Genomic DNA, 23,965 nt, shown 5'->3' with positions numbered 1-23,965 from the left:
AGTTCTTCTGAGTCAGAAGGTGATTCTATCACTAGCATTTGGGAACTACTGGTCTGGATTTAGGGCTATTTATATCAGTGACTTATTCCGTTTCTGGGATTCCTTTTGTTTTTCTTTCCTTTGGGGCATTAAGTCAGTATTGTATCATCATCTTGTATTTCTAGTTCTCAGTCAAATTCAACAAGAAATGAAACTCACTATATTCTTCATCAGACTATAATTCGGCCAAGATAGAAATGGGAAAAGGGAAATTTCAAAGTAGGAGATACTCGATTTTCTCCTACTAAATCGGGCATGATAGAGTTATGTAGAAAGATCCCTTTTCTACTATTGGTGGGTTTCAAGTCTCTTCTCAAAGACAGTGAAACACTTTTAAGATTGTTATTTTAAGTTGTAGCCAAATTATTTCCAAATGTATTTCAGTAGTCTCTTTAAAACTTTTTTTTTTTTTTTTTTTTTTGAGACAGAGTCTTGCTCTGTCGCCCAGGCTGGAGTGCAGCGGCATGATCTCAGCTCACTGCAACCTCCACCTCCTGGGTTCAAACAATTCTCATGCCTCAGCTTCCTGAGTAGTTGGGATTATAGATGCCTGCCACCAAGCCTGGCTAATTTTTTTGTATTTTTAGTAGAGACGGGGTTTTGCCATGTTGGCTGGGCTAGTCTCAAACTCCTGACTTCAGGTAATCCGCCCACCTCAGCCTCCCAGAGTGCTGGGATTACAGGTATGAGCCACCACACCAGGCCTCTTAAAACTTTTTCATGAGAATTTTGTTTAGTGCTTTAAGCAAAGGGTACATAATGGTGGGCATGGGCCATTTCTGTGAATATGCATGTCTGCCACTCAGAGGGTTTCAGAAAATTTGAATTAGTTGCCAATATTTAAAATCAGATTTCAACAATTTAAAATATAAATGTTTATCTTCTATTTTAAACATTTAAGCTATTTTCACACTGGGCCTGTCACATACTGCCTGTTTGTGCCCTCCTGAAATTGATACGTCGAAACACCAATCCCAATGTGATGGCATTTGGGGTGCAGCTTTTGGGAGGTGATTAGGTCTTGAAAGTGGAGCCGTCATGAATGGGATCAGTGCCCTTATAAAAGGGGTCCCAGAGAGCTCTCTCACTTGCTTTCCACTATGCAAAGACACAAGGAGAGGTTGGCATCTGCAGCCGGCACCAGAAACTGACCATGGTGGCATCCTGACACCAGATGTTCAGCCTCTAGAACCATGAGAGATAAATTTCTGTGGTTTATAAACCACCCAGTCTGTCTACGGTGCAGCCTGAACAGATTCAGACCGGGCCACAGCCACATAATGCAGTAATCTGGTGCATAGAGGTGCTCTCTTAGGCTATGGCATATTAAAGATGTTTGTAAAATATTTAACATTTCTTTTTTTTTTTTTTTTTTTTTTTTTTTTTTTTTTTTTTGAGACAGAGTCTCACTCTTTGCCCAGGCTGGAGTACAGTGGCGTCATCTCGACCCACTGCAAGCTCTACCTCCCGGGTTCATGCCATTCTCCTGCCTCAGCCTCACGAGTAGCTGGGACTACAGGTGCCCGGCACCACACCCAGCTAATTTTTTGTATTTTTAGTGGAGATGGGGTTTCACCTGTTAGCCAGGATAGTCTCGATCTCCTGACCTCATGATCCGCCCACCTCAGCCTCCCAAAGTGCTGGGATTACAGGCGTGAGCCACCACGTCCGGCCTATTTAACATTTCTTTTCTGAGAGGTGGGGTCTAGGTATGCTCCTCTTGGATCTGGGAAGTCTTAGTGACTGCTCTTATCAGTGAAACACAAGAGGCGAGGCTAAGCTAGGCATACACTGGCTCATTTTCTATCTGTTGGGACACGTGTTCAGGGCAGTGAGGCACCATGTCACACCAAGGCCAGCTACCCTGAGAAGGGTATGTGACATGAGAAGACCAAGACCATGCTGTGAGAAGACCAAGCCACGTGAAGACGCCCTAGAGAAAGAAACACCATGTAGAGAAAGACAAAAAGGTCAAGGAGCTCTAAGGTGCCAGATACACAAATGAAGAAGCCATTCATTTTTCATCCCCATGAAGTGATGTCATAAGGATCAGAGATAAACCACCCAGCTGAGCCCTTCAGGATTGCCTCCCCAACAAAAGTATGACCAAATTAAAATGATTGTTTTAAGCCACAAATTTAGAATGGACAACTGAAACAAGAGATGTCTTTCCAGTGCGCTCTGTTCTGACCCCCGTTCCTTCCTCTGGCTTTACTTCAATTGTTTTACATCCTCGCTCCTATAGGAATTTGGGTCATAATCTTTATTTAAATTTCAGTCTGGAGAGCCTTGAATTATGTAAACTTTTGGAAATTAAAATTTTTTTGAGACAGAGTCTCACTCTGTCGCCCAGGCTGGAGTGCAATGACACAATCTTGGCTCACTGTAACCTCCGCCTCCTGGGTTCAAGTGACTCTTCTGCCTCAGCCTCCCAAGCAGCTGGGACTACAGGCATGCACCACTATACCCAGCTAATTTTTGTATTTTTAGTAAAGACAGGGTTTTGCCGTGTTGGCCAGGCTGGTTTCCAGCTCCTGGTCTCAGGTGATCCACCCACCTTGGCCTCCCAAAGTGCTGGGATTATAGGCATGAGCCATCATGCCTAGCAGGAAATTAAAATATTTAAAATAATAATATACATATATACATATGTGTATGTGTATGAGTATATACATGACAAAATTAAGTTGTAAGGTCAAGAATGATACAGAGAGCAAATAAAATGTCTACTTGAAATACTTTACCTCCATGAGCCCTCTTGCTCAAGGTAAAGAGACCATAAGGTCAAGAATTGGTCATCCCTGGCAATTGGTTTTCTTATCTATATAAAGGCAGCTCCCATTCGTCTTTGACATGGGTCAGTCTATCAATAAGACAGCCCAGCTTTTGTGTTTTTTCTTTTGGGTGTATATTTATGTATCTTGTAATGTTCTTGAAATTTATTCCAAGGCAATACAGCCTGTGGGGCAAGTGAAATGTCTTCTTTGTTGAAGCCTGTGCCTTATTCATCTTGTTCCTCCAGCTCTCAGTAAATGTTTGTTGAATAAATGAATGAACAAATGAATGTGTGTTAGTCACTGAGGGTACAAAGACAAATGAGACACAATCCCTGCCCTTGAGGAGCTCACAGTCTATTGAACACAGGCAGCAAATTAAATGCTGGTCATGCCTCCTGGGTAACACATTCTTTTATTCAGAAACACCATTTCATCTGTGCTTGGCCTCTGTTCACACCCATATCCAGATGAAACTACAAGATGTGTGAAAACGTGCCCTGGAGGAGCCCCGACTGGGGCAAGGGGCTGCAAACCACCTGCTCTGAAGAGACAGCCTCTCAGTGTTGAAGTGAGTGCATGGGGAGGACAAAGAGAGGACCCACCCATAGCAGCTGCAGGAACAGAGACACAATTACTCAGAATCACCCTCAGGGACCCATCAGAAAAGCAAGAACAAAATCACTGCCGCATCATTCCATCAGGCTGTACTTGCACAGACCACAGAAATGCAGCGAGGCTACTTGATCAGCACCACTCCTCAAAGCTGCGGCTACAGCCAAAAGATTCAGGACAGACACCAGAGTTTTGCTTCATTTCTTAAAAGAGATGTGAGGAAGGCCCTGATTATAATCAGCCTGCTCCCCTCCCAGCTACCCTTCCCATGCATTTCAAGGAATTGTCTTTTTTCCTTCTCTAGTAGAGCTGGCAGAATGTCAGCTTGTGCATTTTTCTTTCTCTCTTTCTCTTTCCTTTCCTTTATTTTCTCTTTCCTTTTCTTTATTTTCTCTTTATTTTTTAAGACAGGGTCTCACTCTGTGGCTCAGGCTGGAGTGCAGTGGCGCAGTCACAGCTCACTACAGCCCTCACCTCCCCAGCCTCAAGTGATCCTACTGCCTCAGACTCCCAAGTAGCTGGGACTACAGGCATGCACTACCAAGCCTGGCTAATTTTTTAGTTTCTGTAGAGACAGGGTCTCCCTATGTTGCCCAGGCTCGTCTCAAACTCCTGGCTGGGCTCAAACAATCCTCATACCTCAGCTTCCCAAAATGCTGGGACTACAGGTGTGAGCCACTGTGCCTGGCCCCCTTTCTTTCTTTATGAGGTTGTTAGTAAAGTAGGACAGAGGGGAAGCAAAGATCTTTGTTTAATCTTAGAGATAGGTGGTGGCTCATTCTTGATTCTCCCAGTGAGTTAGGGTATCAATGTCAATATATTGATATGATCAACATTTTACAGAGTATTGATTAACATTCATTTGGGTTTTGAAGGTTTCTATTTGTTTATGTTAAATAACAAAAACATGAGGTTGTCAGGAAATTGTTAGGGAGGGATGCCTTTGCTGTCCTGTCAATTTCCAAGCAACAGGGAGGCTGAGCTATAGGCAGAAATGACTTTCCGTGTGCAAAACAGAACTTGATGAAATACTTAACCAGTAGTTGCTGCCTTTGCTCAATAGATTCTGAATGCCTTCAAATAGAAATCCCAAAAGGTAAAAACAACAGCAATGGCAACCAAACTCCTCTCTTCCTCATAGTCTAAAAGTTTATCAGCATCTTAACATTTTGAGGAAATAACATTATCTTTATCAGAGTTAATTTTCTTCTTTAATATGTTGTTTTTTAGTCCATTTCCACATTGGAATTCAAAAAGTAGACACAAACTCACTGTCTTGGTAATTAGGCAAAAGGATAAGAATTGATATCAAATATTATTAAAATTAAATAGCAGCTGCAGAAACTATTAATAACAAGTGGTTATTAACTTGCACATCTTATGTACTGACTGCATGCTTCATCCAATTCTAGCTGAAGAGATCCACTTTCTAAAAGGGAAGAATCTATGTCTTTGGGAAAACATAACTTGCTTGCTAATCTTTGTTTCTGTCCTTTTAAGTTTCACAACCTTTCTTGGATCTGTAGAGTAGTTATACAATACGCTTAGCTGTTGAGTGTTTTCTGTGTGATCTGCTATCCTGATGATTTCAGTACATTTAAATCTGGAATCTCATGGCCCAAGACTTCTGTCTTTAGACACGTGCTACAATGTTAAGTGAGTAAAAGCTGCACAGTAGTCTCCCCTTATCTGTAGGGGATACCTTCCAAGACCCCTGGTGGAAGCCTTAAACTGGCATCCTATGTAAAGTATGCATAAATTTCTTTTTGTTTCTTCACAATTCAATGGATAGAAGATTCGTTCTTACCATAGATCTTAGCAACCTCAGCACACATTTTTGTTGTTGTTGTTTCCTTATTAAGTTGAGAACTTTCAGTATTTCACTTAAAGGAATCAATTTACAGCTTCTCTTTGGCATATCCTGATTGCCAGCATCACTACTCTTGAGCTTTGGATCAATTACTAAGAAAATAAGAGTTACTTTAATAGAAACACTGCAATGTCAGGACAGTCCATCTGAGAACCAAGACGGCGAGTAAGGAGGGAGTGTCTGCAGTGTGGATACACGCTGAATTTATGTCCCTCTTTGGGACAGCATGTGGGAGGGCATGAGATTTTATCATGTCCTTTAGAATGGTATGCAACTTAAAATTGTTTATTTCCTGAATTTTTCATGTGATATTTTTAGACTGAGGTTGACCCTAGGTAACTAAAATGGTAGAAAGCGAAAATGTGGATAAGGGGGCCCTACTGTATTGCTCGCCCTGCAGGACATGACTAGAAGGTGAAATAAAGAAAGCATGTCAAGACAGCATGCTTGGTCTTCCTGCTTTGGAGGGGTTTGACTCAATCAATACCTTAAAACCCAGGGCATGTACAGGGACAGTGATGTGCAAAAGCAGAGCTGGCATGCGACATGGATTACTGGTTCCAAGCCAGCAATTACTAGGACCTGCTTGGTTTGCATAATCTTGTCCCTTAATCTAGAGCGCTGAGAATTTCAAATGGAGACAGTATGGGTAGAATTCCTGAAGCATAAGGCCCTTTCTTCCTCAATTCATGAAGATAATTCTATCATGATAAAAATCATAGACTCAAAAGAAACTTTGAAAGGTTGTATTGTCCATGCTCCTGATTTTAGGTAAAACCATGTATGACCTATCCATAGAAGAGAGAAACTGTGCTTGTTTTTAAGCTTTTGAGGAAATGATCATATTGAGCCCTCTCTGATAACATATCCTGAGGTTTAATTACCTTTTCTAGAAGGAAAATCCTGGTATTGTTTTAGAGTTAGTCAGTGCTGGGTTCAAATATCTGCACCATCACTCTCTGATCATGTGATTATCATCAGACTACTGATGCCAAATCTTAATGAACTAATTTGCAGCATGGAAATAACATCTCCTTAAATCATGAGGTGGTTTTAAGGAGTAAAGAAAAACATGTGGCCTGGGCGCAGTGGCTTATGCCTGTAATCCCAGCACTTCCAGAGGCTGAAGCAAGCGGATTGCTTGAGCCCAGGAGTTCAAGACCAGCCTGGGCAACCCCATCTTTACAAAAGTACAAAACTTAGCGGGGCTGGTGGTGTGCACCTGTCGCCCTAGCTACTAGGGAGGCTGAGGTGATTGCTTGAGCCAAGCAGGTCGAGGCTGCGGTGAGCCATGATCATGCCACTGCACTGTAGCCTGGGTGACCCTGTCCCAAAACAAAATACAAGTGCAGTACCTGCCATAGAAAAAGTCCTCAAAGCATGTTACTTCCCTGTTCCTATTTACCTAACCTGACATCTCATATTGCGTTCCTAGTGCCAGAATAAGAATGTTCAATGGCTAACCACTCCCTAGGGTGGTAGATAGCATGGCAAAACTGAAAGATTTGGCGTACACTTTAATGATAAACTGGCTTGCCACCCTCAGAATAGCAAGATAAAAGGCGTAAGCATTTAGTGTGTCACACCAGGTTGTGGGAGACTCAGTAGTTCCTGAAAATTCTTTGTCCCTGAAAATTTGACATTGTACTTAGGACTTTGGACAAAGTAGCTTTATGTCAACTCCCCTAAATAGTGAGGAAAGACAATTTCTTGGAAAATCAACCTCAACTACTTTGCAGTATTGGGTGAGAGGGCGGGAAACATGATCCTGGTGGAAAGCTGCGAGTTACATACACAAATGGAAGAGGAGGGAAAGTCTGGATTTGTGGGTGAGACAACGATAACAGTCCTGGATGAGCCACATTGGGAGCATTGCACAGTAGGTAGAGGAGCTTTGAGGTCTTGGCTATGTACTACCAACAGATGCAGGAAGTTCCTCCTTTAGTGGTGGCTGTACCTTCATTAGGGCTAGGATGTTTCTGGACCCACAACTGCAGTGTGATGAAAAGACCTTCAACATGACACAGGAGAACATATTTTAAAAAGAGATCTAGACTTGAAAACTGGTCTCCATGAGCACAGTAAAGTTAACTTGAACTCTCACACCACATTTTTGGGAAGTGGGACTGGCTGAGAAAATGTTCGAGTAATTTCCAAATATATAAAGAATTACAAAGAACAATGTTTGCAACTTCAAAGAAAGGGAGAGCCGAGCATGGTGGCTCATGCTCAAAATCCAGCACTTTGAGAGGCAGAGGCAGGAGGATGGCTTGAGACCAGTTCGAAACCAACCTGGGCAACATGGTGAATCCCAATCTCTGCCAAAAATACAAAAATTAGCTGGGTGTGGTGGTGCATGCCAGTAGCCCCAGCTATTCTGGAGGCTGAAGTGGGAGGATCACTTGAGCCTGGGAGGTTGAGGCTGCAGTGAGCCATGATCGCTCCACTGCACTCCAGCCTGGGTAACAGAACGATACCCTGTCTCAAAAACGAAATAGAGAGATTCCAAGTGATGCTCAAATTATGGGAGGCGTGATTCCGATTTGATTTGAGAAGAACTTCCTGACAGTAAGAGTAATTTATTAAAAATAAAGAGGAGGGGAAGGGAGGAGAAGGGGAAGGAACAGGAAGAGGAAGAAGAAATTGTGGTGAATTTCCTACATATCTTAGATACAAAGGCAGGTATCTCTTTACTATAAAATGAGCATAGTCATTTCTGAATATCAAAGAGCTGGGTTTTATCTTTCCATCATTGTTTCATGCACCAAAGAGATATTGTGTACATAGCTTATGCCAGGTACGGTGTTGAGGTCTAGCATGATAGGATACAGACACAGGCCAGGTACTCAAAGAGCTCACTGACTGGTGCCTGATGCTCAATAACTGGTTGTTGAATAAATATGTAAATAGAGATGTGTAAACAGATAAATTAGAATACAATGACATAAGTATTAATAGCTTCTTCCATAGTACTTTGTTTATATTTCTAACTATGAGAGTGCTTTGCAGAAGATGTGCTGTTTGGGCTGCGTCTTGAAAGATTATTGGTTTGCAGGATGGGCACTGAAGGGATGGGACACACAACCCCCCCGCCACACACAAACACACACATACACACACACACACCAGAGGCATGGTGCCTGGGCTGTTTGGTCACTGAGTACAGGGTAATTGGATTACAGGTTATATGGTAAAGGTTAAGAAGGTCAGTGATCAAAGGGGAGTTTAGAGGAGAATGGAGTACATAAACCCTGGTCCTTTAAAGTATCTCTTGAACTCCTAGTGACTAACACTTTACTATAAGTCAAGTCCTTCTGTATTTAATACTCCCTTGATCTGTCCTGAAAATGGGACACTCCTTCTTGGTCCTAACTTGTAAGTTTAAAAAAAACAAAGGAATCATAACTTATTCTAAAAGATAGGTGTGGGTGAGGAAATTCTTCAACTAGGGAATATTTTTAACATCAACAGCAGCTACTCATGAACATCCCTTCTTTTTCAGAAGTGATGCACTTGGGAGCATGATACAGAACGCTGAGCAAGCCTGGCATAGGCTTCTACCCAGAGAGTGGTGGAACTTGCTGTAGGAGGTAGATGAGAAGGATTTTCAGTGAGGTTGGAGTCCCGTAACACAACAAACTTGTCACTGAGCCCCTGTCAACTTATTTTGTTGCATAAAAATCTCAACTGTGCACAGGGAGGAGGTGACTGTTGGAAATCAGAAGTTCAGGGAACAAGCCTCTGGCAAACACTGGCTTTTAGAGCTTAGGTTTTCTCCCACCAGGAAAAGATATGAGTGAGAGAAGAAGAGGCTGGGAGCTGGAGTAAATCAACTCAGAAAAGCCTTCCCTGCGATAACTGTGTGTGAGTACCTTCTGTTTTTCAGGCACCATGCTAATGCTGGAAGACAAATATCACACATTCCCTGCCCACAAGAGTCCCATGTTTTCCTCATGAGGCAGACATTTCCTCGGGGAGACAAATTACTAAGCATGAGATAAATATGAGGTCACTAGAAGGGCCCCTAACTTCCCTTAAAAGGGAGAGGTTCAGAGGTCAAGAAGCAGGGGACTCCAGAGCTGAGACTTAACAAGGGAAAGCATTCCAAAGATGGTGGTGAGATTCAAGAAATGGACTCGTTTGGTATGACTGGAGTTTGTTGTTTGTAATGGGGCAAGTATGAGGGCTAAGACCAAAGTAGAGAGAAAAGCAGAAAAGCATGTTACAATGGTACTGGAATGTCAACAGTAAACCCTCACGGCCCTGTAATGGATGACGCTATGGCAGAGCACCCGGTGTCATGCAGCTGTGAGTCGAGGTCCCACGTCCTCTGCATACACATGCAGGGCATCATCCCAGGGCTCCTTCCTATCACTGCAATGCTTATGCTGAAAAAAGCAGGGATGAGCACAATTGTAAAGAGTAATCAGTGTTGTGACTAAATAAACGAACGACACCTGCACATCCTGTTTTGGGAAATGAGTCAAATTAGTGAAACAAGTTGAATAATCACTGCCAATGCCAGTCTCAGCCACTGCAGGGACACTGGTCATTTCTAGTTTTAATGAGTGGCTTCGTGATCAATGTTCATTCATATGAGTGAAGGAGAATTTTAGGTTTGTGTTTTATTTTCAGTCACACATGTAATACATCATCATTGTCAGGGAATTAAATAGTTTTGCAAAAATAAAAAACCTAAAGTTACTCTAAATGTAGAAACGATCATTAATATTTTGGTGTTATACACTTTCAGGCTTTCAGAAGTACATATATTTACAAAAGCTATTATTTCTTCTCTTCGTTTACATTTGACTTTTTAAGTTTTTTCCCTTTGTCCCCCTTTTTTTGAAGGGGGAGCTAGTTTTGCTATATGGCCTGAGTTTTTGTTTGATTCCTTTTCCCCACCCCACCCAGGGGATTTCGAAGGTGTGGTACCTGTCTTAAGTTCCTCTGATAGTTACTATCAGATGTTTAAGTAATACTAATACATGTTTAAAATCTATGTTCTAAACCTCGGGCTTCCCTAGTTATGAATATTGAGGACAAACAATCCATTCATTCACCCCTGTGTCCAAATAAGAAATTACCGTACTTTCCTCCTCCAGCTTCCCACACATACCACCCCAACCTCCCAGTTTTTGTTATTCTAGTTTAAGATTGTTGTCCCAGTCTAGTGTAATTGAGTTATTAATTCTCATATGTGGACCTCTTGTTTCAAGATTAATATTTACATTCTTCTTAGAAATTGTTGTTTTAAAATGTTTATGTTCCTCCCATTTCCACACTCTTGATTAATCTCAGTTGTCACGGAGGACATCGGCACTCTAGAGTCCTTCCCCGGCTGAAAATACCTTCTTGCTGCCTTCACTTACTATGGACAGCTGGGCTGATACAAGATTTAGGAATCATAAAATCACCGTTCTCCCTGAAAACCACGTAGACAAATGTCATTGGTACCTTTGTTTTCCAGGGGTTCCATTTCTTTGTCCAAGATTTTGAGAAGTGTCTTTTTCTTAGAGTTAATATTCAGTAGATCCAAGTGTTTTTCTCTTTTCATTAAGTCCATAGTAAAAGCCTTTGAAACTGGAGACTTTTTTTTTTTTTTCATTTAAGGGAAATTTTCTTCCATATAAATTTTCGAAATGGTTTCTGTTGCCTTGGTTCTAATTTCTTCCTCATCTGCTTCCCCTTGTGCATCTGCTGTGTATACTACGTCCATGTTCTTAGTCCATCTTTTTTTCTTTAATCGCTATCAGTTGCCTTTTTCAGAGTCCCTCTGAACTCTGGTGAATATCTCAAGTTTGTGCTGGTCTTATGAGTTTCTAAACCATCTTACGAGTTTATGGCCTTATGAGTTTCAGCATCATCTCAGGATATATTTGCAGTTACAGATTTCTTATCCTGACCCAAGACCCACTGCATCAAAATTTCCTACATTTGACCCTGGGAATGTATATTTTATGCATCTTTCCCTACCTTTGTATTTCTTCTTTTTTTTCTATTTTTATAGAGTTGGCAGGTACACGTGCAGATTTCTTACACACATGAGTTGTGTAGTGGTGGAGTCAGGGCTTTTAGTATACTTGTCCCCCAAATAGCGAACACTGTACCCAATAGGTAATTTTTCAACCGTCTCCTTCATATTTGTCATGATCATGTCGCTTAGGGAACCACTGTCCCACTTTTCTAGTTTAATCTGCTTCATTAAGGGATGATTCTCTTCTTTACTGCTTTTCATTCAGTTTTAAATTCTGCAATGAAATTATTTGCTTACTTATATTCCTTTTATAAGGTACCTTTTTTTCTCAATCTGTTGCCTCATTACCTGCCTTTCAGCAAGTTTGTGGTTTGAATAATTACTTTGAGGATACATTAAACTTTTGTATTTCTCTTGTGATCAATCTCTTCCAAAGTATATGATTCTTTAATCTTTTGTATGTTATGTTTATTTCCTCCTTTTGTGTTGAGGAACTTTCTTCATTCCATGTTTGGGACCTACTTTATAACTCACTCTTCAGTGGTATCTTAGGTAACGTCTCTGCATTCCCAGGCTCTCTTAAGCTGTGACCTGCATGATATGTATTCACACAGTAAGTTTTGTCATTCAGCCCAAGGAACATGGAGAAGAGCCAAGTCTGTGAGCAGCCCCAGCAGTAGAACTTTGCCTTCGCGTTTTTCTACATATCCGGGAACTCTTGCATCAGGGCCTGTATCTCCATGTCTTCTGTATACTTAATCCAATGTAGCTACGTCTTGTGTCTTACATGAAATGTCTACCCATGCAAATTAGCTAGAACTTGCATGAGTTGGGACGATATCCTGTCTAGTTCCAGAATGGTTGTTTATTTCTTTTGGAATGGCCACATTGGTGACAGTGGGGTTAGAGAAAAAAATCCCCATTTTCATTGGAATTTTGTGTGGTTGAGCCATGTGCATTTTATTCCCTACACTACATGTTCCATGTTGTAGTGAGTTCTTCCTCCTCCTACAAGCTGCCCTTACCCCTCCATCTTAGCCCTTGTGAATATTCTTAGTATGAGAGAAATTCTTAAAATGAACCTCTCCCATAGATGTTGGAGGAGGTTCGCAAAAAAAGTCAAGTAATAGCCAAAACTATACATAAACCCATCATTCATCTGCAGTTACGATGACATAAATTGTTCTATATCTGTGCAATGGAATATAAGCCCTAATTAGCCACATGAATCAATATGAATAAATGTTAAAAAGAAAGTTGAGCAAAAGGGTCAAATAATGGAAAACATGCAGCAATGACCCATTCACTTGAATTTCACAGGCAAAGCTACACAGTACATTGTTTACACTAGAGATATATACATAGGTGGCAGAAGTGTTTGTTTTTCAAGTGGATAATGAACACAAGTATAGCATAGTGATTATCGTAGGTGGAGAGTGAAGGGCGGGGATCAAGGAGATGCACTCTAGACCTTTGAAGATGCCACTGTGTTCTACTTCTTAAGGTCAGGAGCTAATGCACAGGTGTTTGTTTTCTTGCAACTTTTCATAGTAATACTAATTTTTAAAATGATTTTTACGTTTTGATGTCACTTAATTTGATTTATAATTTTAATCACAATAATTTTAATAACTCCTTTATATATATATGATCATTTATAATACGAAAAAAAACTAAAAGTAAAAATAAACCATGTAAGAATTTGCCAAGGCTGGCCACTCACTGTCCCTTCTGTGGGCCCCTCCACTGTGGCCTTAGATGATCTTATGTCTAAGATAGGGAAGGGGTTTCTGCAGAGTACCATGTTCCTTCCACCCATCTATGTTGCCCAACTTCCTAATTTAGTGATTCTTTGTTTGCTTTTCCAAAATTTCTTCCTTTTAACCTTTAGCAAACAACTGTGCTGTACTCTTAGGAGGTGATGTACGTGCCTTTCCTCAATTTGAGGCTGTTTACGTGGCATCTGATGCAGGTTTCTAGATGCTTATAAAATGCCTTTGTTGAGCAACCTGCTTCAGCACTGAGGAGAAGCTTTTTCTTATTCCTTCTCCTCTTTGGATTACTGAAGGGAGGAAGATGGGATGCCTGCTTTCATGTGAGACCTTCCCCTAGAAACAAAAAAGATGGTTAGAGTTCCACATAGGACAATATGACCAGTGATATGACTATGAACAAGGAAGAGCATCATTTCAGGCAGCACTGTATGCATACCATCGTACCTACAGATGAGAACAGTGAGGCTCAGTGAGTTCTATGACTTCTCACTCTTGATGTCAAGGGCAAAAGCTAAATTCAAACACAGCCCGAGATCCACCTGCTGTGCACTACATCGCACTGCCTGATACTTTAAGTCTGTGGTCAACTGAAGTTGAGGCCACTTTCAGTCATTCAGCATGTATTTGTTGAGTACCTCCTATGTTCTGGGCCAGATTATCATCACACTTAAAATATAGAATAGAACACGGGCATTAAAGAAAGAATTGCACAAATAATTATTAAGTAACAGTTGTGAATAAATTGCTTTATAATTGTACATAAGGGAGGAACCTAGATTACCAGGTTATGGAAAGGATTTATTAATGAAGTTGCCAATAATCTGAAATAATTGAAAAACCAGGAAAGCAGAGAAGCAGGGAGAATAGCAACGTAATAGAGGGTGCAACCCATAGGAAGAACCCAGAGACTAGAAATAAGTTGGTATGAAGAAATTAGCAGAAGCACATAGTAAGGAAGGCCCAAGATGTGAAGTAATATAATTTGTAACATCTCCTAAAGCTACAATTAGGATTTTGGTTTCATCCTAAAAGTAAGGGCAAGTTTCTGTGGGGTTTAAAGAAGGGAGGAGGCATGGTCATGTCTATTGGTTGTCTACTAAAAGAGGTGAAGAGAGCAGACCATGTTATTCCTGAGCCAAGATATAATCAGGAATTACTGACATATATGAACTATTTGTTACATTATTATATATTTGTTTATAAATATATAGTATCTATAGTAAGACTCTTTAAAACAGATGAAAATATGTCACCCACAGTCTGCATTTTGAAGATCGAAAACAGATCTGGCAAACCTTAAAAGCAATCCCTGGCATTCACAACTTTTCAAGCTGAAGATTTCTCTTCTGAATGGGAGATGTCAGGACCTTGGTGCAAGCCCCATCAATCAGGCCATCTTTGCCAGTCAGACTTTCCTGCCCTCCTGCCAATAAACGGTTGGGCTTTGAACCCTGAATATTACTTAAGATCTTCAAGGGGCCAGAGATATGTACCATATGGCAAAATAAGTGGGCTTTTATTTTAAATCAACGTTTTATTATTATAGAGTCTTATTCCATGATTTTAGAAGGATCCATTTAGAAGTTATTTTTAAGTATCAGAGGATTAATTTCAATGAAACTTCACTTGATTTCCCACCATGTTTCCCCTCTTCCTCTGACATTTATCCATTGTTCTTCCATATACTGGGAGACTGCTGATTATTTTCCAGAACAATCCCACATGGAGTAACTAATGGTTTAATTGGCACCTGTTTATGGGGTATCTATGGCATGGGGATACTATCCATGTCTTATGCTTTGGATGTGAATGACAAAGACAGATGAGTCAGATTTTCTGCTTTCAAGAGACCTCAAGCCTCAGAAGAGGAGATCAGAGCATCCGAAAACACTGTGATGAAGGGCCACAAAGATGGAAAACACATTCTGGATTTTCAGAAGCAAGAAAGAAGCCAGGAGCACTTTCAATTATTTGGATCTCTGTCAGTAGGAATTATTTTTTCAGGAGGTCGTTTACACACACACACACACATACAGAGAGAGAGAGAGAGAGAGAGAGAGAGAGAAACAAAAAGCTGCAAGCCCATGCTCCTGAAAAATCAATCACATCAGAATTCTGGGCAGTCCATTCTTGTATTCCCTATGTAATTCCCTCACTGAGTCCATCTTTTTGAACAAATCTCTGAAGTAGCAGTGCATCTGTGGGGAATCATTCATGTGCATGTCAGCAGGCCACTGCATGGTTACTTTACAGAAGGGACCAAAGTAGCTATTTTCTAGTTGCTTTCATTGTTGATTCGCTTCACTGTAAATGGGATATAAAGCTGGCTATGTTAAGCTAATTATACCCAAGCATTTATATTCTGCTGCTAAATGGAATCATGTAGGAGGCATCCCCCTGCCCCAAAAGAATGGAACATGTAACCATAATAAGCATTTTTTAATTAGATGAAGCACCTTGCTGCCTTTTATGGAGAGTGATTTATTAGTCCAATTTTGCACCCCATTGCCATAAAGTATCTCACTAACCAGGGAAACATATGTGGGTCCTGCAGGATTAAATTGTGTTTAATACTCAGGATTAACCCCCAGATACCTTAAAGTAACAACTCCTTCGTTGGGGAACTAGAGAGAGGATGGTGATCTCTACTAAGCATCAATTTGTATACAGATTGATAAACTTTTACATTCCTCACAGATACACATTCCTAAATAAGCTGAAATGACTCTCTTTCCCTATTCTTGGTACTTGTCATCCTCCTGGAAATCTAAAGCAATGTAAGTCACTCCATCATCGGAGCAGACATACAGTATAACCTGGGATATACTTTGGGTGTAAAAATAGATAATCTTCCCCAAGCCTCCCCCTAACTTGGGACCCTGAGTTTTTGGCTTCTTTTAGGAGGTGACATTTCACTTTTTTCCCCTAAGTCATGGTAATTTTATGTCAATCCTGGTCCTGGAACAGTTGCTCCTGAGTTCCTTATGAGAAAACTTAGTTGTCATTTGCATTTTAGATTCCTGCAATGGATTGGCAGGCATTAGAGAGTTAATCCATCCTCTAGCGATAATTCATAAATATATACATATATCCATCCAATTCAACAGTGGAACAGGGCGCTATTATTAAGAAATTGAAGCACCAGGTGTGATTAAGTAAGATCACACATTTCATTCTCTCTTTAATTTCACATCAGTCTTCAGTAGCTGAATCCATGGGCTCCCGGCATGAAGTCAGCCAGCACCATGCATTTTTAGTATGCTCAGCAGAGCGCTGGCAAAATGTTTCCAAAGTAAGTCACCCTGCTGGGCTGTTGTGAGTCAAATTTGGTTTTTGCCTCCAAATTATTCAGTATTGCTAGACCCGGTTTATTAATCCATTCATCTCCCTAGAGAGTAAGACTTCTGGTACTTTTGCATCATTGATGTTCAATTTCAGCTAAAAATACTTTCAAAAATAGGACTACAATCAAAGATAAAGAAACAGTTAGGTTTCCAAGGGCCTTGAGTTGGTAGCAATGAAGAAACGTTGGTCAAAGGGCACATGCTTTCAGTCATGATAAGATCTGGAGACCAAATGCACAGCATCATAACTATAGTTAATAACACTGCATGGTGTACTTGAAATTTGCTAAGAGAGATCTTAAATGTTCTTACCACACACACACAAAAAGATAACTGTGTGAGTTGATAGATATGCTAACTAATTTGATTGTGGCAAGCATTTTACAAGGTACACATATGTCAAAACATCACATTTTATACCTTAAATGTATTCCATTTTTACTTGTCAATTGTACCTCAGTAAACCTGGGGGAGCAAAGAAATAATTAGAAGTCTTCACAGCTTCCCTCTCACTCTCTGCTCTTGTTTCTTCTGCAGTTCTCTTTCCACCCCAACTCTGCTTCTAGGATTAGGAGTTAGAAATGGCATTAATACTTTTCCTTTGCAAGCATGTCCCAAGAAGCTACCTTTGTGGCATTCCCGATGCTATTTAAAAAATGAAATCAGGGTAAGGAGGCAATTCTTAGATTAGGGTTCCATTGCCGCATCTCTGCTGTTTACCAGCAAATAGCTTGGGCTCATGAGACTAAAGCAGCATCCCTGTGTTGAAAAGCAGGCAGTGGTCACTTGCATACCCAGCAAAGCAATAAGCACTGGCACAGATGCAGGCTCTGGAGAGAAGAGTATAGCCATCCCTTCCCAGCCAGGTTTGCTATTCCTTTGCAACAAGAGACAAATCCCTACGACCAGTTGCGAGTCAACTGCATAGCATGGTGTAGGTTAATTCGTTCCACAAATACAGATTGAATACCCGTGTGCCAGGTACTGTTCTAGGCAGCACTGAACATACATGATATCACTACTCTGATGAAGTTTATCACTGTCTATGACACGACCTCCGCTTACTGCGCCATTCTCATCTTCTCCCCCAGTGGACTCTGTTAACATCCAGGCACATAGAATCACTTGCAGTCCCATGAGCACCATGCTCTTTCCTGCTTCTGTTTATTCTGGCCCATGTGACTGGGCAACCTCCCTTCTACCCCTTTGTCTGTCTAACTTCAAGCCAAATGTCAGGTGTCACTTCCTCCACATGCCTTCCCTGGGCTTACCCCTACTTTAAGTTCACAGCAATATCTTCTTGTTTTTCATCCCTACTATAACCTTTTCAAGGGTAGGCATGGTGTCTTATTCATTATAGTTCACCTTCTGTTTGAGATATAGTGGGTACTCAATAAATATTTGTTGAATTAATTATTAAATTCATTTATATCCTTGAATACAGTCCACATGCACTCATCTGCCCTCCAGGTAATCCTTGGAAGACCCACAAGATAACTCTTAAATAGAAAGCAGGAAAATTGTGACATTTATAATCTTGATCACCTTAATTGTAGTCAGAATTAACGACTCCATGTATTTTCTTATGAAAATCACCTTTCCTCCCTGGCATGCTTTGTAATAAGAATGGAACCCCTTGGCAAAATTAAATTGGAACTGTTAGAAATATTAGGTGGTTCTTTGTTGAAATCTCTTCTGGAGAATTACTAAGCCTGTGCCTTCCTTACCGAATACAAATTAAAATTTATTTTAAAATAAGGAGAAGAAGAAACAGACTTATAACTATCAAAAATAGACATGCACATAGATAAAAGTTAGAAGGAATGGGCAAAAATGAATGAGCTTTCTTTGGGTAGTGGGATTAGGGGTACATTTTCCTTTTGTCAAAATATTCTTTAGTATTTTATAATTTTTAAGGAAAAAGTATTAAAAAGAAAACAATAATCTTCTTGAAAGAAACCTATATGTATAGGAGGTTTTTATTTTACTCATGTGAGTCTAAGTGAATTAATTAAATGTTTCTACTGTGCAAATATTGCCAGTGATGTTGTGTTGTACAGATTTTTTTTTTGAGATAGGATCTCACTACTATTATCCTCATTTTACAGAGAAGGAAACTGAGGCATAAAGAAGACAGGGTCTCACTCTGCCGCCCAGGCTGGAGTGCAGTGGTGTGATCTCAGCTCATTGCAACCTCTGTCTCCCAGGTTCAGGTGATCCTCCCACCTCAGCCTCTTGAGTAGCTGGGACTACAGGTGTATGCCACCACACCCAGCTAATTTTTATAATTATTTTTAGTAGAGATGGAGTTTCGCTATGTTGCTCAGGCTCATTTCAAACTCCTGGCATCAAGCAATCCACCCAACTCGGCCTCCCCAAGTGCTGGGGTTACAGGAATCAGCCACCATGTTCGGTGTAGATTTTTTTAAATCTCAGGACTTTTTTCAGCAAGATATCCATGCATTCATTCAACAGATATTAAACATGTCAGACATTCTACCTGACACTTGTTTTCTCTGTATTAATAATATGATGACAAATGCATGCAGCACTTGTCACCTCCCAAAACTGTTCATTCCCATACATTAGATCTATCTCTCACAATTTATAATATAGATAGGGCATTTGTATTTGTTAAACAAACACTAGCTGCTGTAACAAATATATTTCAAAATGTTAATGGCTTAGTTCTTTCTCATTTAACAGTCCTAATCAAAGGTTGCAGGTCAGTGGGTGACTCTGTTCCACACAGTAATTTAGGACTCCAGTCTGACAGCAGCTCTACCATCTTTAAGGCACCATTTTTGAGATTGCTCCAGTCCTTGCTGCTCCAGCCTGACTAAAAGGCCTTGAACAAGTAAACACAGGTTATAAACATCACTTGTGTTTATATTCTGTTGGCAAGACCTGAATCACACCTGCCTCAAGGGAAGTCTCGAATTATGGTCTTCTCTTATGAAGGAAAGAATGGATTTTGGTGAATAGCTAGCAGTCTCTGCCATAACAAGTATTTTTAAATTGCCATCTGTAAGATGGCAAACCTGAGGCTCAGAGAGGTTGACTTGCATAAAATCACCCAGCTAAACATGAACAGTTAAACAAGAACGGAAAGTGTGGTTCCTGAATGCTAGATCAATGTCTCTTCTATCACTTGGATAGTAAAATACTGGCTTGGTGGAAACTTTACGCATGGATACCATGTGTACTGCCTACACAAATGTGAACGGTTATACCACAGTCCAGGATTTTATATTCAGGTCTCGCTTTACTTGGTTCAGCCTAGGACAGAGAGAAGGATCCTTTTAGTACATGAAGAAAAGCTAAATGCTATCTTGTAAACATTTTAATGTAAGCAATGTGTTTGGCTTTCCACCAGCTCCAGAACATGACTGAGAACAGACTAATGAAATCCATACCCACGTCAAAAGCTGATGCACTGCCCACAAGCATGTAGCCAGGGATCTCCCTTATAACTTCAGTTGCTCCCTATTCAATGGTCCCTTTAATGAATCTTTATGAAGAACTTATTATGTGGTGGGCACGCAGCAACAGAGGGGACCCAGACAGACACAGCCCCCATCACTATGGAGCCCACTACAGACATAAGAACTAATAAAATGATCACAAATTGTGACAAAGAATGCTGAGAGAGAGAGTAATTGTGGGAGGCCTATTTCAGAGACACCTCTGAGAAGGCAAAGGAGGGGGTTTTTAAGCTGAGTCCCAAAGAGTCGAGGAGTCAGTCAGGTGAACAGGAGGGAGAATCTTCCATATTGAAAGACAGTTTGAATGGCAGCTCTCGGGGAAGAAGAATGTGGCACATTGAGGAACTGAAGGCATTCTGTGTGGCCAAGGGTATTGAGTGAGTGGAAAATGGTCAAGATAGTAACTATTTATATTTAAACCTCACAATCACCTATGAGATGGCTTATTATTATCATCGTCATTTTACAGAGAAGGAAATTGAGGCATAAGGAAATTAAATGGTTAAATAGCTTGCCTAATGTCACATAGCTCATAAATAGGAAGGCCAAGATTTAAACCCAAGGAGTATAGCTCCAAAGTTTACCCCTACACACTGCATTATGCTGTTGTACTGCCGTAGGAAGACTCAAAACTTTCCACTATCCACGAACAACTTTTTTCTTTCTTTTCATTTTTCCTTTTGAGACAGAGTCACACTGTTGCCCAGGCTGGAGTGCAGTGGTGCGATCTCTGCTCAATGCAACTTCCATCTCCCAGGCTCAAGCAATTCTCCTGCCTCAGCCTCCCCAGTGGCTGGGATTACAGGCATGTGCCACCCATGTCCCACTAATTGTTGTATTTTTAGTAGAGATGGGGTTTCACCATATTGGCCAGACTGGTCTTGAACTCCTGACCTCAAATGATCCGCCCACCTCAGCTTCCCAAAGTGCTGAGATTACAGGCATGAGCTACTATGCCAGGCCTACCTTTTCTCTCAAAAAAAAAAAAAAAAAAAAACAACAACAACAAACAAAAAAACACCTCTCTTAGAAGGGATTCTTAACCTGAGATTCCGGGATCCCTTTCTTTCTTAAGGAACCATGGAAAGAATTCAGGAGAGCTGATGAATTCAGATAAGAAATATAAAACTATATATATATGTATTTCTTATATATGATATATATGTTATATATATGACATATGTATTCATAAGCTTCTTGCTGAAATTCAACTTTTTTCTATTATAAATCTAGGGTACAAAACTCAATACTCTTAGCAATACATGTGACTTTGTCACCAAGTCACAGGTGATTTTTTTATCACATAAAGGTTGCTGAAGATATCTAGAACTATTATTTGTTTGCGCTCATCACTACTTCCAAATATGGTATTATTTCTGCCAATAATTAATACATTGACAAAGACACACATGCATTGTTCTGTCATAGATTTTTTAAAACTATTTTGGCTAATGATTTTTCAATGTAACGAGTTGATTTTTGTAATTTTCTATTTTCCTTTTTGCATTTAAAAACATTCTTGAAAGAAACAAAAAATAAAAACATTCTTGAAAAGAGACCCAGAGGGTTCAACAGGCTGCCACTGGAGTTCATGACACAAGAAAACATTAGGATCCCTTCCCTTAACCCTTTCTATATTTAAGCTTTTGCCCTCCTTTCTCACAATGCTAGATTTCTAGAGTCGTCCACGTGAATTGCCTGTACTCCGTCATGTCCCATTTGTTCCATAGTCTGCTGTTTTTGGACTTTCAATCCCAGCTTCTTTTCACAAGATAGCCATTCTAATATCACTGTAGTTCTCTGAAGTTAAATCAATACTGCTCAGTATTTCCTTTCCATGACATCTGTAGAATTTTGCCACAGTTGATCACTTTTTTTCTTCAAATGACTCTCCTGCTTCAGCTTCAGGAAATTCACTCTTTTCTTTTCCTTACCTACTCTGCAGTTCCTTTACAGGCTCCTCCACTAATCTCTCTTTTAAAAGTAATGATCCAGTGTTCTCCTTGGTAAACCACACCTACTCCTAAGACATCAAGTGCACCAATATGCTGATGATTCTAACCCTAGCGAGTTCTAAGCTTTCTTCCTGATGCCAAGCTGTCCAATGAAGAGTTTCACTTTTCTATCCCAGAGGCATCTCAAACTCAAGACACCAAAGTTGAACTTATATATTATCTCAACCACCAAGCCTGCTCTTTTCTCCTGCATCTGTGTTTTGATTATTGCCATCAGCCTCTTCCTGATCACTCAGGATTACCCTCAATTGCTCCCTCTTTCTCACTCCTACTTCTGCTGAACTCACACCTCTTATTGGTCTCCATTATGGAGGAAGGGGGGCTGATCTGGCCTGAGAATGCCAGAAGCGGGGCTGATCTGGCCCTGGGAGAGAAGCAAATATTCTAAGTATAAGGGTTGGAGCATAATATCAATTTATAACCCCTTGAATTTTCTCTGTAGTTTTAATTATCTGGGCCACAACTTCTGCTAGGAATTTGATAGCTCAGTTATGAATGAAAATTCAAATGTTAGTGGTTTCCTCTCTTTCTCAGAGTGCAACATGTTGAAAAACAATCCACGTTTTTCAGCCAGTGTCACACAGAACTCCTTCCCTTGCTGACTAGGAGTTTCTGACCTTTTCATGATTGGAACAGGGTGAAGGGAGGGAAGTGGGTCAGGAAAGTTCTTACTTGATGAATACAGTCATAAGCTGACCCTTGCTCTTGAGGGCTGGCAACCGTTTGCTCTTTGATGTTTCTTTAGACACTGCCACCCTCCCACCATCCCCATTACTGGAGGTGACTCACCTATGGCAAATGCATCTGTGCCTTTGTACAAGTTTATGTTTCTGGAATACTCATGGTATATATTTTTGAATTATGCTTTATGGTTTATACTCATAGTATTCCAGCAGTGCTCCAGCTTTATGACTGAGGTGTGTTTTTACTTTTAAGGGGCCTCCCTGGATAGCCCTTCACTTCTCCATACTAACTTTCTCATGCAAGATGGCCCAGCTCTTACCCACAAGAAATGCTACTGTAGCCCTTGCCCTGACACACTTGGGGGCAAACTGTCCCCAGCATCAAAATCTCTCATTTAGTCAGCCAACAGAGCAGTTAGCTAACCACAGCTTCAGGCTCTTTAGATTTCTCACTTTCTCCCTCAAGCTCCTGGAGACACATATCACCTTGTTTGAGGGTCCTTTGAAGCCCCCTCCCCAGAGTTGGGGTCAGAAAGGAGTGCCGCCTTCTCTCCCTCAAGCAAATACAAGCAATTTAATATTTTTTTATTTCAATAGCTTTAGGAATACAAGTGGTTTTTGGTTATATGGATGACTTATATAGAGGTGAATTCTGAGACTTTAATGCACCCATCACCCAAGTAGACTACACGGTATCCAATATGTAGTTTTATATCCTTCACCCACCTCCCACTATCCCGAGTCTCCAAAGTTCTTTATATCACTCTGTGTGCCTCTGTGTATTCATAGCTTAGTTCCCACTTATAAGTGAGAACATATGGGTATTTGGTTTTCCATTTCTGAGTTACTTCACTTAGAATCATGGCCTCCAGCTCCATCCAAGTCGCTACAAAAGACATTATGTCATTCCTTTTTATGGCCGAGTAGTATTCCATGGTGTGTGTGTGTGTGTGTGTGTGTGTGTGTGTGTGTGTGTGTGTGTGTGTGTATAGGTAGATAGATACACATACACGTCCCATATTTTTTTAATCTACTCATTGGCAATTGTGAATTGGGCTGCAATAAACATGTGTGCCTGTGTCTTTTTCATATAATAACTTCCTTTGGGTAGATACCCAGTGGTGAAATTGCTGGATCAAATGGTATATCCACTTTTAGTTCTTTAAGATATCTTTATACTGTTTTCCATAGAGGTTGTACTAAATTACATTCCCACCAGCAGTGTGTAAATATTCCCCTTTCACCACAACCATACCAACATCTATTGTTTTTTGACTTTTTAATAATGACCATTCTTACAGGAGCAAGGTAGTATCTCATTGTAATTTTAATTTGCATTTTCCTGAAATTTAGTCATGTTGAACTTTTTTTTAATACATTTTTTGGCC

The 23,965-nt window shown here is 40.5% G+C and overlaps 1 protein-coding gene across 19 annotated transcripts in view; it reads left to right on the top strand.

The window, feature by feature from the left end:
* Window positions 1–23,965, top strand: part of SAMD12 (sterile alpha motif domain containing 12) — a 471,810-nt gene that overhangs the window by 272,288 nt on the left and 175,557 nt on the right. For 4 of the 19 annotated variants that reach the window (XM_073999333.1, XM_073999329.1, XM_073999328.1 and 1 more), the window contains one exon: window positions 9,083–9,162. The exons of the other annotated variants lie outside the window; for them this stretch is intronic. In XM_073999333.1, coding sequence (XP_073855434.1) covers window positions 9,083–9,126 — 44 coding nt within the window. In that variant the 3' untranslated portion in view covers window positions 9,127–9,162. The remainder of the gene's footprint in view (window positions 1–9,082; window positions 9,163–23,965) is intronic. 19 annotated transcript variants of the gene reach the window in all.

Source organism: Macaca fascicularis, chromosome 8, assembly GCF_037993035.2.
Source record: "Macaca fascicularis isolate 582-1 chromosome 8, T2T-MFA8v1.1".
Lineage (NCBI taxonomy): Eukaryota > Metazoa > Chordata > Mammalia > Primates > Cercopithecidae > Macaca > Macaca fascicularis.
Note: the sequence above shows the minus strand (reverse complement) of the source record. Positions and strands in the feature narration are given on the sequence as shown.